This window comes from Cylas formicarius, unplaced genomic scaffold, assembly GCF_029955315.1.
Source record: "Cylas formicarius isolate icCylForm1 unplaced genomic scaffold, icCylForm1.1 PGA_scaffold_4__25_contigs__length_36172078, whole genome shotgun sequence".
NCBI classification, from domain to species: Eukaryota; Metazoa; Arthropoda; class Insecta; order Coleoptera; family Brentidae; genus Cylas; species Cylas formicarius.
Genome location: NW_026844334.1, coordinates 5,045,694 through 5,064,023, shown reverse-complemented (window position 1 = coordinate 5,064,023; position 18,330 = coordinate 5,045,694). Strand labels below are relative to the sequence as shown.

Sequence of the window (18,330 nt, the reverse complement as noted above, 5' to 3'; positions counted from 1 at the left end):
TGTGAATTAGCAATTAAGGACATTAACGATTCTAATTTAAACAAACATGTATTAGCGAACATAATAAACTCTCAATAAATACATAACAACAAACACCAAGAAATTTCTCAGATGTCACTAGTAAAAACTATCAAAAACAAAGCTTCTGAAAATAACATAATATTTACACGTGCAGATAAAGGGAAGACAGTCATAACTATCGATCTCCCAGAATATATTTCAAAGACAATTTTCTTAAACCAGAACTTTTCCAGTGTATCAAACACGATCCTACCGAGTTATATTTAAGACAAGTGAAGGAAGTAATTGCTAACTCCACACTGTTTAGTGACAAAGGCAAGTATTTTCTAACAATTATGAATCCACAACCGCCGAAATTACATTCTTTAGTTAAATTCCATGAACAAGATATGCCCATGAGACCAGTCGTATCTTATGTAACAGCTCCAGCAGTTAAACTCTTAACAAAATTAGTAAATATTCCACACAGATTTTAAACCAAAATTTGCAATAAAAAATTCTTTTTAATTAATCAACAAAATTATTTTGAATTTAATGGACAGATGTACATCTCTAAGGAAGGTTTGATTATGGGAAACCCACTTAGTCCTTTGTTAGCCGAGATTTTTATGGATAATTTGGAAAATATCATACAAGAACATCCTTTAAGTTTCCTATGGTGGTATAGATACGTGGATGATGTCAGAACACGAACAGTGAAAAAGTTTCAAAACATTTGTCAAAATGTGGTTTAAAAATAGCTTTCAGAACTAACAACACAATAGGAAAATTTTTAAAAAACAATGAAACGAAATGTCCAAAATCTCAAAAATCAGGTGTCTACAGACTGAAACGCGGATCTTGTCCTAAAATTTATATTGGACAAACAGGTAGATTCTTCAAGAAACGCATTAACGAACATAAAAGAGCGTTTAAAAACAATGGTCTAGATTCTAATTATTAATCCTTTATTAAACACAGAAAAACACATTCTTGACAACTTAGATATTTTACATACAACCAAAAAAAAGTAGAAAGTTAAATTTATTGGAAGCCATGGAAATTAACAAAATGAGACATTCAAATGTATTGCTTAACGATGAATTATAGTTAAATACTTCTCCATTATTAAACTTACATTTTTACAACACTAATTAGGGTTTTAATGTCATTTTTCGGTATATATAGTAGCAGATATTTTGTAAGTATTACATTTGATAAAGACACTGAACTTTTACTTCTTATTTATTTTGAATTTCTTTTCATCACTAAATAGGACATTTTGCCACCTTTTGTAAAATATTTTTCTGCAAACTTAAGTCGATTAAATTTATATTGTGTTTTCAAGTCTGGTATACTAAGACATTTTTGATATTTGAAATGTTTTGATTCAGCTGCCCACTTTCTCACTCAACTTTGATCACAATTTAGATCTACGAGGTCGCCCTGATTGCTATTTTTTATCATAGTTTTGGATTTTCAACTTTAATTTTTTTTTCACAACACTACCAATAATGCTATAGCTATACCTCTTTGCGTGTTTCTGCAGTTTCCTAAGTCAAGGATTTGTTGTTTTTTGATTGCGCTTCATGTCAAACAACAAAAATAATTCGTCTTGCATACGACTGGGTTTATAAAAATTCATAGTTGTCGTCACCAAGCAATCGGGCCTATTTTACATTATACATCTATTTAAATGTTAGTGACGTTTGTCTAATAAAATATTTTAAAAATATTATAAAAATATATTTGAGTCTATATTTTTTCACACGTCTGTATATACATATTGGAAGAGGAATTTATTATGGATCAAGAAATGGATTAATCGGAGTAACAATTTTTGTGCTATCGATAGCAACTGCCTTTTTAGGATACGTTTTACCTTGAGGTCAAGTATCACTTTGTGGGGCCACAGGAATCACAAATTTAATTTCGCTTATTCCTTACCTTGCTATCTGAACTTTAAGACGCTTTGCTGTGGATAATGCTAAAGTACATCGATTTTTTACTTTTCATTTTTATCTTACCATTTATTATTTCAAGATTAGTAATAATCCACTTACTCTTTCTCCATCAATATGGATGTCTAAGGTGTAAACAGAAATCATTATAAAATTAACTTTCACCCTTACCCTTACTATACTAGGATTATTTATCATAATATTGGACAACACCTGACTATCTGGAACATGACGACTAAAATTCACAAATAAAACTTGTTTTGAAAATAACGGATTTTTATTACAATTTACCTATTTTTATATTGTTTTGATCTCAATAATTATACTCGTATATAATTGTTATTCTAATTAACTGCCTATAGCAAAGCAATTAGCAACTAGTTCGACCCTAACGATTCAAGTTCATTCATTCATTCATTCATTCATTGATTCAACTATCATCATTGTCATTGCAAATTTACATTTTATAATTCTCCCGGACTAAGAAACATAGTACAATATGTACTATAGTAAGAAAAGAACAGCCGCGTTGGCAAATCGCTTTTCGTACCAACTTGACTGCTTACAGAGTGCAAAAATATTTAAGAAAACTAAAAGACACAAAGACACAAAGTGAAACTGTTCAGTTATCAGACTTCTGAATAGTATTGCATAACAATGTGTTGATGTTTCTGAAATATGTGTTCTTACTGTGGTGTCGACTCCTATATAAATATCAATATTTATACTAGGGTGGGGTCTTTATCTATATTTTCTTATACATATTTTCTTTATCTAACATTCTGTTTTATTTTTACTTTATTCTATTTTATTTTAATTTGTTTTTTACTATTTTCTTTATGTGAATCTTATTTTATATTTAAAATATTTAATTGATTTGATTAATTTGTTTGTAGATCACTACTTGTTGATTTCGCAAAATGAATGCAATTAATTCCATTGCTTCAGAAATGATCAGAGTCGAAAAAAAATTTTTGTTTTGTTTGTCCGTTCTCCGTTCTCTGTTCCAGTACATTTTCGACAATACTTTCGGAACGGTTTCTGCTAGACGGTCCAAATGTTGTCCTTTTTAACAGTCAATGGGGAGCGCAAGATATGTGAAAATGGCAGAGGCCAAATATCGGCGGCCATCTTTTTTTTTCAATTTTCGGACATCGCTATGAAACCCGGTATATTTGAAGCTATCGACTTCAAATTTGACAGTCAAATAGCGTTTCGTCCCCTGACGGAACCTGTTGAAATTCGGGGGGCTGGGGGGTCGGAAAGTAATTTTAAAAAATTAAAAATTGCATTTGCAAGATTCTAAGAAAAAAAGAAATTCTCGAAAACCGTTTATGTCATCGAAAAATTTTTTGAAGGAGATGATCCGCGAGATCAGATTTCTTTAAACCCTTATGCTGTATAATTTATATATTATGGCCGGTATTCGCAAAAAACTGTCTCCTTATGATGGTAATTGATCACAACTAGAAGGTATATACCCCGCATGGACAAGTAAAACTTTTATATTTAAGGTTTTCACGTATTGTACAGGGTGTTCAATTTGTTTCATGCTATGTTAAGAAATGTAACAATTATCTGAAATTTGCAGCTATCGATTCGCAATTTTGCAGACAGGTAGAAGTCAACATCCATATTTAAACTGTTAAACCTCAGTATATTTTTTAAATTTTTGAACATTTTTTTTTTGGGTTATTTCGTCCCCCAGAAAAAAAATTTTCTTGAAAACTATTAATTATTTCCCGTAAGTTAAAATTTGTAGAAAATAAGGCTAATAATTGGTTCTATGTATTATTGTATGCTGCGCAAAGAACTACAATTTTTAGATTTACGGTTTTTCTGTATCACGTACGCTGCTCCAGATATTTAGAAAAACCCATATGAAAATATTACTATTACTATTACGGCTTGCTGGAATTATCTTCTTGAAAACCATTTACTCTATGGTGGACCAGGAAATGTGGAAGATTTTGTTAATTATCTATAGGGTGTGTTGTTTTTGGGCAAAAATTCTAAAAAATCCTGAAAATTTCCGTTTTTGTGGGTACATTATTGTCTTCAAATGAAAAACTGTAAAAGATGGCATAATTTGACTTAGACAGTGTCATAAACTGTGTCGAGAACTACAATTTTTGTGTGTGTGTGTATTATATAGGGCGCGAGAGATATTTGAATAAATTTATTAGTGTGAATCGCTATTACTAGTAGAAATTTATACATTTACCAAAGTTCGCCAAGATTATGGATTTCAGCGACCGTGAAACGCACTTCATACCGGGTGTGCCCATAAGAAAATAACGTTCATTTTGCGAAAGTTCCATAGTGGTCATAGTGGCCATGGAGATTGCGAAAGCATTCATGTTATACTATGTTCCTTATTGCGGGAGCGTGACAAAATGTAAATTTGCAATGAGAAGGATCATTCAACAGGGTGGGCAACTTAAAGGTTACATCGTAAAAAACAAGATAAAAGAGAGTTTTTAATAATTGCGTATTTCCGTCCGTGGTCGTCACGAACTCGCCGTTAATCATCCAGCAAATTAATTTCGACGCCATCAACCATTTCCTAGGCGAAAAATGATCGGCCGGTCCGGCCCTGCGCTTTAACGGTCGATTTGTTCCGTTCATTATTACCGGACTATTTCAAATTATGTACGTTGTTTGAACTAATAATTACGAACGGCGAACCTATATATGAAAATGATCCCCGCGTTATTGCGGACGGCGGTAATATTAAAACTCTCCCCTCTCCCCGCGCGGCGGCCACCGCCGTCGGCCCGCGAATTACATCCCACGGGCGCCATGTTCACCCGAAGCCGACTAATCAGCACGTTTTATACTAATTCAAACGCACCGGCTATGTCATTGCCCATTAAAATCATCGCCATCAACGTTATTTTACAGCCCCTAATGCGCGAAAATTCATGTTGTTTGTAGTATATAGGTGTCCGTGTCCCGTCCGACCAGTTATTGTATTCCCCGCGGACGTATTTATGCGTTAGCGGACGCGTCCGTCCGCTTTTTTTTATAAGCGTACGATTAATATTCTTATATTGTTCAAAAAAAATTAAAAATTCGAAAATGAGACAGGGATAAAATCGCTTTAATCCGAGCGCACACGGACGGTGAGCGACGATCAAATCAAACGTGACATAAATTCCCATAACATAATTCAGAATTATATAACAACAATAATATTAACAATTTTTCAAAGAAACTTCCAAGAATTCACAAAACTTCTGAATTTCTCCTGAGTCAAACTTGCTGACGTTTCGCCAATCATCCTGTTGGCTTCTTCAGAGCTTAACTGAATTTGGGTGGCATTTTACTCTGTATCTGCTTATATATTGTTTTTAACTACCTGCCACAATATGGTAGATCATATTCTGCCTTAAAAATTTTGTATATCCCTCGTTCTATTTTTCTTTCTAATTACGTTTTAATTTATTTTTGTCTTTTTGTTCCGATTTTAGTCGAAATTTCTTCCAGGTAGTTCTAGTTTTTATATAAATTATTGTAGTAATATTTTTGATAGAATTTTTTGTTTTTAGTTTTATTTATAATTTTTTCGAGCAAAAACAAAAAAATTAAATGAAAAATAGTTTAGTTATAGTTTAGTATGCCTGTGAAGTCGTATATTTCTTTTGATTTACTTTTTATTTATTTTTATATATATAGTTTAATTGTGTTTTAAATGAAGGAATCAGAATACGCAACATTTTTAAAACCAACCGATAAGACAAAGACAAAAATAAATCGGCAACCGCAGTCGTTCCAAAAATCATCAAATCCGTCGAAAAATATAAAGAAATTAAAATCTAAATCCGGTGATTATTGGATGAGAAATGTAATTTTTATCTTTATTATCTCTTTTGCAATTTTTGTGAATGATGGGTCCTGATCGTTAACAATTACATCATACGAACGTATGATTGCCTTGGGAAATTATATTTAATTAAATTGTTACATCACCTAAGCTATCTGCATTTCCAATTGTGTAGATATGTTTATACTGTAATTATTATACTTATTATTGTAATTGTTACCGTTTTTTATATTTATAAGTTTCATTACTCCGTTTTTTTTTCTATTTTAAAATTGTCTTTATTTTAATTTTCACTAAATTTAAATTTAAATGAGTTACAAATGAAAAAAACATAGGAAATAAGAATGAAACAAAACCAAATTAGGTTTTTGTCTTTAACCAAAACCTTCCTTAGAGATGCAAGTCTGTCCATTAAATTCAAAATAATTTTGGTCTAAAGATACTATTAAGAAATCTAATAAATATTGTTTCACCAATGGGTTAACCTGTTTCCGAGTGAGGGTGAAATCTACTAAATCTTTCGCATCCATAGGAGGAGTACTGGGAAATAAGTTGTGTACATCAAAAGAAAATAGTGTTGCGTTAGAAGGGATTTTAATATCTTTAATTTTGTTGATTAATTCAAAAGAATATTTTATTGCAAATTTTGATTTAAAATCTGTGTGGAACTTTAAAATATTTACTAATTTAACTAAAGAATATAATTTCGGCGGTTGTGGATTCACATTTGTTAAAAAGTACTTGTCTTTGTCACTAAATAGTGTGGAGCTAATAATTACTTCCTTGACTTTTCTTTGATATAACTCGGTAGGATCGTGTTTGATACATTGGCAAAGTTCTGGTCGAGGAAAATTGTTGGTTTTTGAAATATATTCTTGGAGATCGATAGCTATAACTGCCTTCCCTTTATCTGCACGTGTAAATATTATGTTATTTTCATAAGCCTTGTTTTTGATAGATTTTACTAGTGACATTTGAGAAATTTCCTGGTGTTTGTTGTTATCTATTAATTGAGAGTTTATTATATTCGCTAATATATGTTTGTTAAAAGAACCGTTAATGTCCTTAATTTCTAATTCACAGTCGATCCCTAAACAGTGTAATTCTCTATTAATGTTCGAGTGCTGTAAGTTAAAGTTGAAACCTTTTTCCAGAAATTCAACTTCATTTTTAGAAAATGTTGTGTCTGTTAAGTTTATGAACCTGTTGTAAAATTGATGGTCGGTATATTTTGTTATAATGGGTTAAAATTAGTTTGTCTAATTTCAGTTTTTGTTTTTTTAATAATATCTTTATAACTTTGAAGAATCTATTAATTTAACGTAATATCGTTTACCAACATGAATGGCGACAAAGACCTAAGCACGTGATTGTTTTCGGTTTACCCTTGGGGATGGCCCAGATATACTTGTCCAAACAAGCCGCAACGTCGTATCATTTAGGTATCATTTGAATATCGTCTATATTATATCTTCAAAACACGACAATGTTTTAATAAAGCCCGGACATAAAGCTTTCCGCAAATATTTTCATCGTGTAAACATGCACGCTTTTGTTCATTAATAACGTATAATCCTGATTAGTAAAAGTTGCGAAACGTTAACGTCAAAGTGGAAGCGTCCAAAAAGGCCAAGGACAACGTCCAGAGTCGGGCTTTTAAACTTTTATTCGGGGGGAAAGGGGCGGTAAGGTCCGCAGCGTCCGCAAGAAAGTTAATCCGCTAGGTATTAGGGATAATTTAATTTGGGCCCGTCACTAGTTAAAAACCGCCCCCCTGCGTTTGATATTTTATTACAACAAAACATCATGCGATGTGTTCGGTTGACGGACACGTAACGTAATTAGGGTACTGCGTCGGGTGGGAGCAATTACTTTTTAACGTAGTGCCGCCGAGACGAACTATGGACATTTCGCTTCACGTCGCGACGGATTAAAACGATGGTCCCGTTTTGTTAACGAGTTTTAAATCGAATTACAAATATTTTGTTTGAAAGAAAAATTTTTGGATAACTTTTTTCCCCAATATGGAATTACCACAGCGCTGAAATGCAATAAAATATAGGTTTTAGTTTAATAAGGCAAATTTTTGAAGAATAATTCAAAATTCCTAAAGTCGAAACAAATAAGAACTGAAAGTTCAGATTTTCACGAAATTATATATTTTTGAATGACAATTGTTTCGACAACGCCGTGTCTTTATCAAATCACATTTGATAATGACACGACGTAACAATAATTTCTTGAAAATCTGAACTTTTAGTTATTTATTTCGATAAATGGATTTTCATCAAGTAAAAGCCACCTCAGTTCAATTTTTAAAATTCCTAACTAAAATCAGAACTTGCAGTGTTAAACGAAAGCCCAAAAAGTCAAACATTCTCATTTATTTTTTCAGAAATTTTGACTTATTCGTCCATCCATCAAGTCCATCCAAACAAAATAAGTCTCAGCGATCTATTATTAAACCATTATCCAAAACTTCTTATTCTAAAGATATAAGACAAATCAAATATTTCAAAAGCATTTTCGTTTTATTATCAATTGAGTAATTTTATTAATTCATATCAAATCATCCTAGAGTGTTTCACTTTTTTCACTACTTTGGATGTTCAAAAGACTGTGCTGAAAGTCATTATAATTTGAAACTCAAGAACTCAAAAAATGTACTTGACTTTAAAAAATCCAAATTAAAAAAAAGTGACTACAGGCTCTCTGCTAATGCAAAAGACCCCCTAACCTTAAACTTAACTTACAAAAACAATGTATTTTATGTATTAGTTTTGCCCAACAACAAACAAAACCAAGAAATAACAAAACATAGAATTAACATAAAAGTCCAAAATAATGAGTTATTTTAAATGAGGAGCGGATTGTCTTTGAACACAAACACAAAAACCAAAAAAACCTTAATATTTTGAGAACAAAACTGCTTTAATTCAAAAATCCTTTTCTTATTTCTCACCACTTCTGCCTTTGGCGCAATTTAATACATTCGTTACTTGTTTTTCTGAATTGTTTTTTTTGATATTCGGACTTTTTTTTCGGAAATTCTAATTTAACGTATTACACTATTTTATTTCAGAGTTGAATAATTTAGGTAGTGAGAAAAGGCGCTTAAAGTGGGCCGCTTTGTTACCACTTTCAAGCAATTTGTACAAAAAAACAACCTAAATGCAATTTCAGTCTGTCCTGCATGTGACGCCACCCCAAAATGCTGAGCTAACACTAACTCTCAATGTTAAGTATCAATATGAGCAACGTGACTAAAGTAAAGGCAGGAGACACCTATACAAGGTGACAGCCTTAGCCCTTAGTTCAATTTTCAAATGGACAGAATTATAGAGGAAGTAACATCCGAATGATAATAGCAAGGCCAGAATCTGTAAGACTTGTATCAGGGCAATCATGACATACGGAATAGAAACCAGAGAAGAAACTAACAAAACGAAAATGGTTATAGTGGGAAAAACAAGAAGAGAGCGAAATGGGAACACTGACATCAGGGAACAATGTGTGGTGCAAGACATAGTAAGATGGGGGAGGGAGACAAAGAAAAAGATATTGGCACGCTCACGTGAGAAGAATGGAAGAGCATTGCATTGAAGGGAAACCAATAGGGAAAAGAGCACCCGGAAGGTCACCTAAAAGATGGAAGGACAGCTGGCAGACCACCTACAAGGAACTGGTACAGAGGAAGCTACAAAACTAACAAATAACGAGAGCTTAAATACGAATAAGAATAAGAAGAGGAAAATAAATAAGAACTAAAAGTTCAGATTTTCACGAAATTATATATTAGACATGACATTTGATAAAGACACGGTGTTGTCGAAACAATTGTCAAGTCAAATATATAATTTCGTGAAAATCTGAACTTTTAGTTCTTATTTATTTTGATAAATGGATTTTCATCAAGTAAAAGCCACCTCAGTTCATTAAGAACAGGACATTAACGTAACTCATTTTAAGATTTAAATATAAAACGAGTATTTTGTAGCTTGCCTCTGGAATAAGTATCATTACACTGGCCATAGGCTCTGTTAACATGATTACAATATGAGGGAACCAAAGATCTGGTTTGGTATATTCTTGGTTTTATATAAATTTCCGAGCAGCGTAAGTGTAGCCTACCTTTCGACTAAATATCAATATAATGGCTGCCTGTTTTATAAAAATTTTTAGATTTTAAAAATTTTTAAAAAAGTTTTCTGATATTTGACTTATTTTGGAGATTCGGCTCTTAAATCTAAGGTTACTAGCAAAAATTACCACATATACCACATGCCCATGCTCAACAGTTCTGTATATTAGAAATAGAGTTTAGATTTTTTTCTCTGTAACATTTTTATACAATATACTAGTGGTGACGCACTGAAACCAAAATCTAAACTCAAAACCAAACTTTAAAATTTCCTTTTTATTGTTTGAAACGGAGAAACTGAATTGAAAAAAGGGTAACTGATCTTTTCCTCTAGTTTCCGATATACAGGGTGTTTAAAAAATCAATTTGAAGATTTACAGGGAATATATATCATCAAAAAATTAGTGTTTTTTTTATTTTACCTTTTAAGTGGTTTTGACGAAATGATAATAATTAATATTCATTATATTAATTAATTAATTAATATCATCATTTCTCTTAAAAAATAGTACTTTTCACAAATGCAATTTTTTAAATTATTTTTAAAAAATATTCAAATATATAAAAATATTTTATAATAGCTTTATTCAAAGATGACGTGAAAGATGTTTGCAACGGAACTTGAATGAGATACTAAAGGGTGTTCAAAATAAACGAATACATTTGGATAAATTTAATTTGAAAAATCTTAAAGGACACATCATATACATTCTGTTTTTTGAAAGATGTTACAAAAACTTACCCAAATGGACAATGAAGATTAAAAAAAAAAAATTATATTTGGTAGTAAATAATAAATAATGTAAAATTACAACCCTTATTTTTACTAGTGCACCAGAAAAAATAGTGGAAATTGGCCGTTTGTTTGTAAAAACTCGTTATTCGCAGTGTCTACATATCGATTGTATCGTACGATGTCTTAGCGATTTCCCAGTCGCGTCCAAAAACAAGTTTTTGCGCAAATCCGTTTCGGTAAATAAGTTTCACATTCCGGAACTTACGGGGAAGAGAGAGTTCTTCTTCCTCTTCTTGTTTTCAAACAAAACCGCGGGTTTTGCGGTCTTTAAAAAAAGCGTTTGTTAAGAAACTTCCAGTTATATTGGGTGAGAATGTAGCCCGAACATCGATGAAACCGGGGAGAGAAAAAAAAAAAAACCTAAGCGACGATGCACTGTTGAGTGGTTAACAAGATTGGTCCGTTATTAAGATAGCAATCAGTTTTATTCCGTGCCATAAAGACCGAATGAAATACATACACTTTCCCGGGATTCCGGAATAGAGATACGTAGCCAGCGGCGTGCGACGTGAAATTTTCAGCCCAGCGGAATTTATGGGTAGTTGCGCGACAATTTCGCTTTACTAAAACTTTGGGCGACTTTACCAGGGCCGTTCGCCCAACGTCAAATCTTTTTCTCAAAGCACACATATTTTAATTAAACTGTCGTTATTTTCAATACGGAATGAATTATATTTTATATATATAAAAATATATATAAAAGTATTTAAGTAATTAAATATTAAAAATATATCTGATGTAATCTATTGTCTTTCTTTGTTGTTTCTGAAACTGTTTAAGATCGCTTAATGGAATTTGGACCACGAATACACCTGATGGCTGGTAAATTTTGCTGATGTCAAAATTTTTACATTTTTAGCAGGAGCTTGGTTAAAACCGTAAAACAAAATGAAACCTAAAAAGTTAAATTTTGAAAAACTGAGAAGGAAAATACTTATTTTTTTTAGAATTGTGGTGTTTTGGGAGACATTTTATTGGCAACGTTTTTGTCCACATCTACATCGAAGTCAGTGTACTAAAAAAAACCGGAATCAAACCTGTAAAATCCAATTTGTTTTTAGATAAGAAACGCTTTTTTAATAGGAATACCACAGAAAATGGGGATTCACCTGAGTAAAAAAATTACAAAAACACATCACTGGTCGGCTGCAACTAATAATGCAACTACTTGTGGTCGTGCCGTGCCGGACTCGCTCGAGTCTCGTCGGCTTCTCTTCCGTCTCGTCGTCCGCCATCTTTCAGCCTTGTATTTGTTGGCGGTATACGGTAGACGGCGACTTGCTTGCAGTGCTTTCATTTCACTTATTTTTTTGTGTTATTATCATTACTGAAGAACTAATAATCCATGTAAGTAAAGCTTTATGGTAATATGTAACATAAGATTTGATAAATTCTAACCTGCACAAACCAGGCGGCGGCAGCAGTGATTGCAGGACCGAGTTAAGATGAAGCTGACTTGTTTGTAACCCATATACCTATATTATGCGTTTTAGATTACATATATTTTTTGATTCTAGACTTTTCGTATCTTATTGCTTTGTTTTTGAAAAGAAAAATAAAATCCAATTCCTCTTCATTTGTTTTGAGCAGTTAAATTTACGCATACAAAACTAAACTAATTTTTTATTTAAGTAAGCAATGGTAGAGAAAATCCCCCATAACAAAATTATATGTTTAATTATATTGCACAGTTAATATATTTTTTCTTAAAATGGATGCAAGAATCAGCCCCGAAAAACAAAGTATGAATTTTAGGAATCAACCTGCATAAAATACAATTTTCACATTAAAATGGTTGATGGGTTAATTCATGAAATCATTTTTCCTATTTTTTAAGGTCTGTTTTCATGGTGATGGTAGCTACCATCAGCAGGACAAAAAACTAAAATATTTTCAAATGCGGATAAGAAGGCAAACACATCACAAACATCAAAAGAATGTGAGAATTCAATAGCTGCTTGGCCGAAAAGAGCTAGTTGCACCAAGGAATGGCAGAAAACCTGTCAAATATTTTAGTTTAGTTCAAGATATAATATATTACTCTATATTTTAGATACTTTAGGTTAGGTTGTTCTAAATTTTTTCTATGTTATGTACCTACAATTTTTTTATATCTACAATAGAAAAAAATGTGTATTAAATGTGTTTTATTAATGGAATCAATCGGCAGTCCTTTACTTTTGCTAAAAAAAAGCAAAATTAAAGATGAAATATTAATTGGACTACTGTAGATCACCTTTCCAGTATTTCTCATAGGCTATAGGAAATAACCCAATAAGTAAGGTTCGCTGGTATATCTATATGCTGTATCCTCACGGTCCGATATATTGACGACCTCTCAACTAGTATAACTGGATATCCTTAGAATGTATTAACAAACATACGCATCTGATATACTGCGGACATTTCAATTAGTAACGTCGTATATCCTTGAGACGTCTTAAGGATGTCCCTTAGCTGAAAAACAGTATATCCTTAGGATATACGCTATGTCCCGTGCTATTTGGGTACTGCTGCATTGCCTGAAGAATTTGTGAATGTGATATTGCCGAACAAAAAAGTGAATAAAATATATGTAAGACGTTAATACATGGGTTGAAGCATTGGGTAAAAACACAAACATCTAGTCTTGCCCCCAGGGGATAAAAATAATTTCTTTGTATGCAACAAGTTTTGGTTAGTATTTTCCGCACAACTCAGATAAAATTCAAAACATCTCTGTCTCACTCAGGCATTTTCAGTTACGCCACGATATATGCATAGCGCCATAGGTCTGTAAAGGATGCCCCGTGGTCCTACGGCACTGACAATTTTCCGGGCGCACCCAAAGAGTAATCTTCACAAAGGGAAAGGCAAATGTTATTAAACCTCCGTCGAAATAAAAGCCCCTCACTTTTTTCGAGTGTATTACTACGGAATATGATACGATTATGCGTGAGTGTTGACTATATCTGTCAGCACGGTTTCCGTAGACCAATTTTCTGATTGCTCCGGGAATGTTCCGGCCCTTGCCGAAAAATCTTGCTCGACGTCTCAAGTTCAATTGTTGTACAAAGAGAAAAACAAAAAATCATAAATCATAAATAACAGCATACCAAAAGTTAACAATAAACAAATAAAATTAAGCAAACATAGAATTTTATTTATTATTCAAAATTATTCCATTTCCCAGAAGTTTTTTGAAGTTATTTTAATATCATATAAAATCTATAAAGATATTTACTTAAAAAGACTCACATTAGCTTAGGGGTGACACTACCAATTGAGGCTGCTAATTATAAGGACATACCTTCGTCTTCTGGTACAGCTGTGTCGCCACCTACAAATGAAAAATTTACATATAAAAATTTGAAACGCAGATTTTCCAACAACAAAAGAAACACAAAAATTATCAGCAGCTGAGTTACTGAGATTAATTTTGTTGGAACGGTTAGAAGTTCCTTGATGCTCAAGAAAAGAGTTGAACTGGCTTTTGCTTGATGAAAATCCATTTATCATAATAAATAAGAACCTAAAGTTCAGAGTTTCACCGTTTCTTTACAAAATGTAATATTTACAAACTACATGCTACTATATATACCGAAAAACGATAATAAAACTTTAATTAACGTTGTTGTGAGAATTTAAGTTCAATTAAGGAGAGGTATTTAGATCTAATTGATCGTTAAGCAATACTTCTCAATGTCTCATTTTTTTTATCTCCATGGCTTCCAATAAATTTAATTTTCTACTTTTTGTGGCTGCATGTAAAATATCAAAATTGTCGTCAAAAATGTGTTTTTCTGTGTTTAAGTCTGTAGCATAATTAGAATCTAGACTATTGTTTATAAATACTCTTTTATATTCGTTAATGCGTTTCTTGAAGGATCTACCTGTTTGTCCAATATAAATTTTAGGACAAAATACGCATTTCAACCTGATTTTTGAGATTTTGGACATTTCGTTATATTGTTTTTTTTTTTAAATTTTCCTGTTGTGTTGTTAGTTCTGAAAACTATTTTTAAACCACATTTTGACAAATGTTTTGAAATTTTTTCACTGGGTTCTAACATGTATGTAATTGTTTTTTAATTATAATTTTATCTATAATTGACGGATTGTAGCCGTTGTTCGGTGCAATTTGTTTAAAGATATTAAGTTCGTTGTTGTAATTTTCTGCTGAAAGTGGCATATTAAGAATGTCTGTGTATAAAAGAGTGAAATGTAGCCATTTTGTGTGTATAAGGGTGATTTGAGCTGTTATATATTTTTGACCAGTCGTGTCTTATGTAACAGCGTCAACAGTTAAACTCTCAAGAAAATTAGTAAATATTTTAAAGTTCCACACAAATTTTAAATCAAAATCCCTTCTAACGCAACACTATTGTCTTTCGATGTACAAAACTTATTTCCCATTATTCCACCTATGGATGTGATAGATTTAATTTAATAATGATCAATTAGATTTAAATACCTCTCCTTTATTGAACTTAAATTCTCACAACAACATTAATTAAGATTTTATTGTCGTTTTTCGGTATATATAGTAGCAGGTAGTTTATAAATATTACATTTGATAAATACGCGGTAAAAATATATATTGGGTTGTTCGGAAAGTCATTTCGTTTTTTTTGGGGAACATGAAAGACAGTTTTCGTATAATGAATAAATATTTTATTAAATTATATATTGGCCATTCTGGTCCAACACCTTTTGCCATCTTTCTGGCAGTAACATAATTCCCCTCTCATAAAAGTTTTGGTCCTTGCTGGCAAAAAACTGGTTCAGGTGGTTTTTGACATCTTCATTTGAGGTAAAGGTTTTGCCATCCAAAAAATTTTGCAGGGACCGGAACAAATAGTAGTCGGAAGGCGCCAGATCTGGAGAATATGGTGGATGTTGCAGTACGTCCCATTCAAGCTGTAAAAGTTTTTGGCGAGTGACCAAACTTGTGTGAGGTCTCGCATTATCCTGGTGGAACACAACACCCTTCCTGTTGATTAATTCGGGCCTCTTCTCTTTAAGTGAATCATTCAATTTGTCCAGTTGATGACAATAGACTTCTGAATTAATCGTTGTATTGTCCGGCAAAAGCTCAAAAAAAAAACGATTCCTTTGACATCCCACCAAACGGAGAGCATCACCTTTTTTTGGTGAATGTTGGCTTTTGACACGCTTTGAGCCGGTTCATCTTTTCTGCTCCATGACCTCTTGCGTTTAACATTGTTGTATACAACCCATTTTTCGTTCCCAGTAATAATCCGCTTCAAAAATGGATCATTTTCTTGACGTTTGAGGAGCGAATCACACACGTCAACGCGACGACACAAATTTCGCTCCGTAAGGACATGGGGCACCCACACATCGAGCTTCGAGGTTAAGCCCATGCCTTTCAAATGGCCATAAACAGTCGAATTCGTCAAATTTAATCTCTCACCGATCTCTCGTGTGGTTATTCGCCGATTTGCATCAACTAATGCCTTTATCGCATCTTTGTCAGCTTCGACCGGCCTTCCAGACCGTGGTGCATCTTCGACATCAAAATTGCCGGATCGAAATTTTGCAAACCAGTTCTGGCACTGGCGTACTGTTAACACGCCTTCTCCATACACATCCGTCAATTTTTTTCTCGCTTGGATAGCATTTTTACCTTTTCTGAAGTAAAAAAGTAAAATATGACGAAAATGCTGCTTATTGCTCTCCATATTTAAAAGGGCACCAACCAAAAACTACTGCGTAGAATTAATAGAACGTTTTCACACACAAGCCTTGCAATATCAGCTCTCAAGACATATAATGGTTATGCGGCTTAAGTGTGAAGTTGGTTTCGAAAAAACGTAATTAAGTCCTCTGACGGGAAAAAACGAAATGACTTTCCGAACAACCTTATAATCTCGCGAAAATCTGAACTTTTAGTTCTTATTTATTTTTTTAGGAAAATAATATTGATTTACATTTTTTAACGTATCGTCTGTTTATCTGCTTGTAGTCATTTTTGGACCAATACAAACAACACAAACCGGTACAGTAAGCAAATCGAAACAAAAAATATATGAATACATTGTTGTATTGCGTAAATGAGAGTTGGAGAATGATGAGCACCTAAGCGAAAATTTCATTTGTTGTGAGATGCTTCCTATGCCACTTATTATAGTTTAAAAATATACAAAACATTAACAACATTATCATTATAATTTTCCGGGTATCTACCCCTCTGCACTTCTGCACAGTTCCAAGAAGAACACAACGGTATCGTAATTTTCCATAATTGCCAATTGACATCGTCTAACTTATCAAAGTCGTATATGTCAGAGAAATCCTCCTCCAATGAGTCATCAGATGTCTCTCCTTGCCTTTCTCTTCATTCTTTGTTCATTTCAAATTCTTCCTTGACAGGTGTGTTTGTGAGTATTTTTGAACGTTGTTTCTTTCGATCGTTCTTTTTCACTTGTTTGGTAACTTGTTATGTTGGCAGGCAAAGAAACGTCAGTTTTTGATTCGGGCATCAGGCAAGGACATTTTAGTTTTTGGCATGGATCGCAACTTTTTGTATATAAATTCATGATGCGACAAAAAACTATTTATTTATTTGTCATTAAAATATATCAAAACATTCACAAAATACTATATTTTGAGAAGACATATCCCATTTCGAACGGTTAGAAAAAATGAACTTCTCGCTATGTTTTCCGATATGGAAAACTTATAAAAGAAGCATCTTCCTTCCTCGGTATAACCCATCATATCTTAAGTTATTTAACTTACGCTGCAGATCTTTAGTTTTGATTAGATGTCAAAATAATTTGTTAAAATAATTGCAAACATAGATAATATGGTTGCTACTAAGGCAGACTCGACCATTTTTAAACAATATTGCTATTGTCTAGAAACCGAGTGATGATTATTTTTAAACTGAAATATCTCAAAAACGGCTAAATCAAACGTCAATAAACTATGAGTTTTTGAAATCAGAAAAAAACATTTACGATTTAAGCTAATAATATAAAGGACATTCCATAAAAAAAGATGTTGCTGTCAATTGACAGCTTGAGATCGTCATTTGTTTTTTCTGATATTTGCATAAGATAATAGGACAAGAATCTTCAAACTTTTGTATTTTCACTTTTTTTTCTGTCTTCCAGTATTACATTAACCTTGTAGGTAGGTGTCAAAATATAAGAAATAATCCTGTACAGAAGGCGATTCGGATAATTCTACATGCAAGTTTTAGACCGCAATGAGCAAATCCACGAAACTTAAAGTATTTTGAGGATGCCGTCCATATTTTTAAAACCGGCAGCCAAAGGTTTCCCGACCATTTAACGCCGACCGAAAACTTCTGCAACTTTCGTCGAAACTTTAATCACTTCCATAATCGTTTTTAATGGTATAAAAGAAAAAAAAATAGACAACGCGTTTTAGAAGTCCCAAACCGAAACCGGCCACGTTCCTTTTCGATATTTTTCCTAAATAATTCACAATGTTTAATATTGTTTACGCGCGTTTGACAGTTATTTGAAGTGTCGGTTTTACAACATAATACGTTCGTGTTATTCGAGCAGAATTGCGTTGCCTATAAATGTTTCGTTGGTCCCTGATTTATACGTTAAAACGTCGCTTGGCAATT

At 32.7% G+C, this 18,330-nt stretch overlaps 1 protein-coding gene across 4 annotated transcripts in view; it reads right to left on the bottom strand.

Moving 5' to 3' along the window:
* LOC132701044 (zinc finger protein 1) overlaps nt 1–18,330 on the bottom strand; it is a 704,693-nt gene that overhangs the window by 105,817 nt on the left and 580,546 nt on the right. For all 4 annotated transcript variants that reach the window (XM_060668676.1, XM_060668678.1, XM_060668677.1 and 1 more), the window contains one exon: nt 14,014–14,043. In XM_060668676.1, the coding sequence (XP_060524659.1) occupies nt 14,014–14,043 (30 nt within the window). The remainder of the gene's footprint in view (nt 1–14,013; nt 14,044–18,330) is intronic.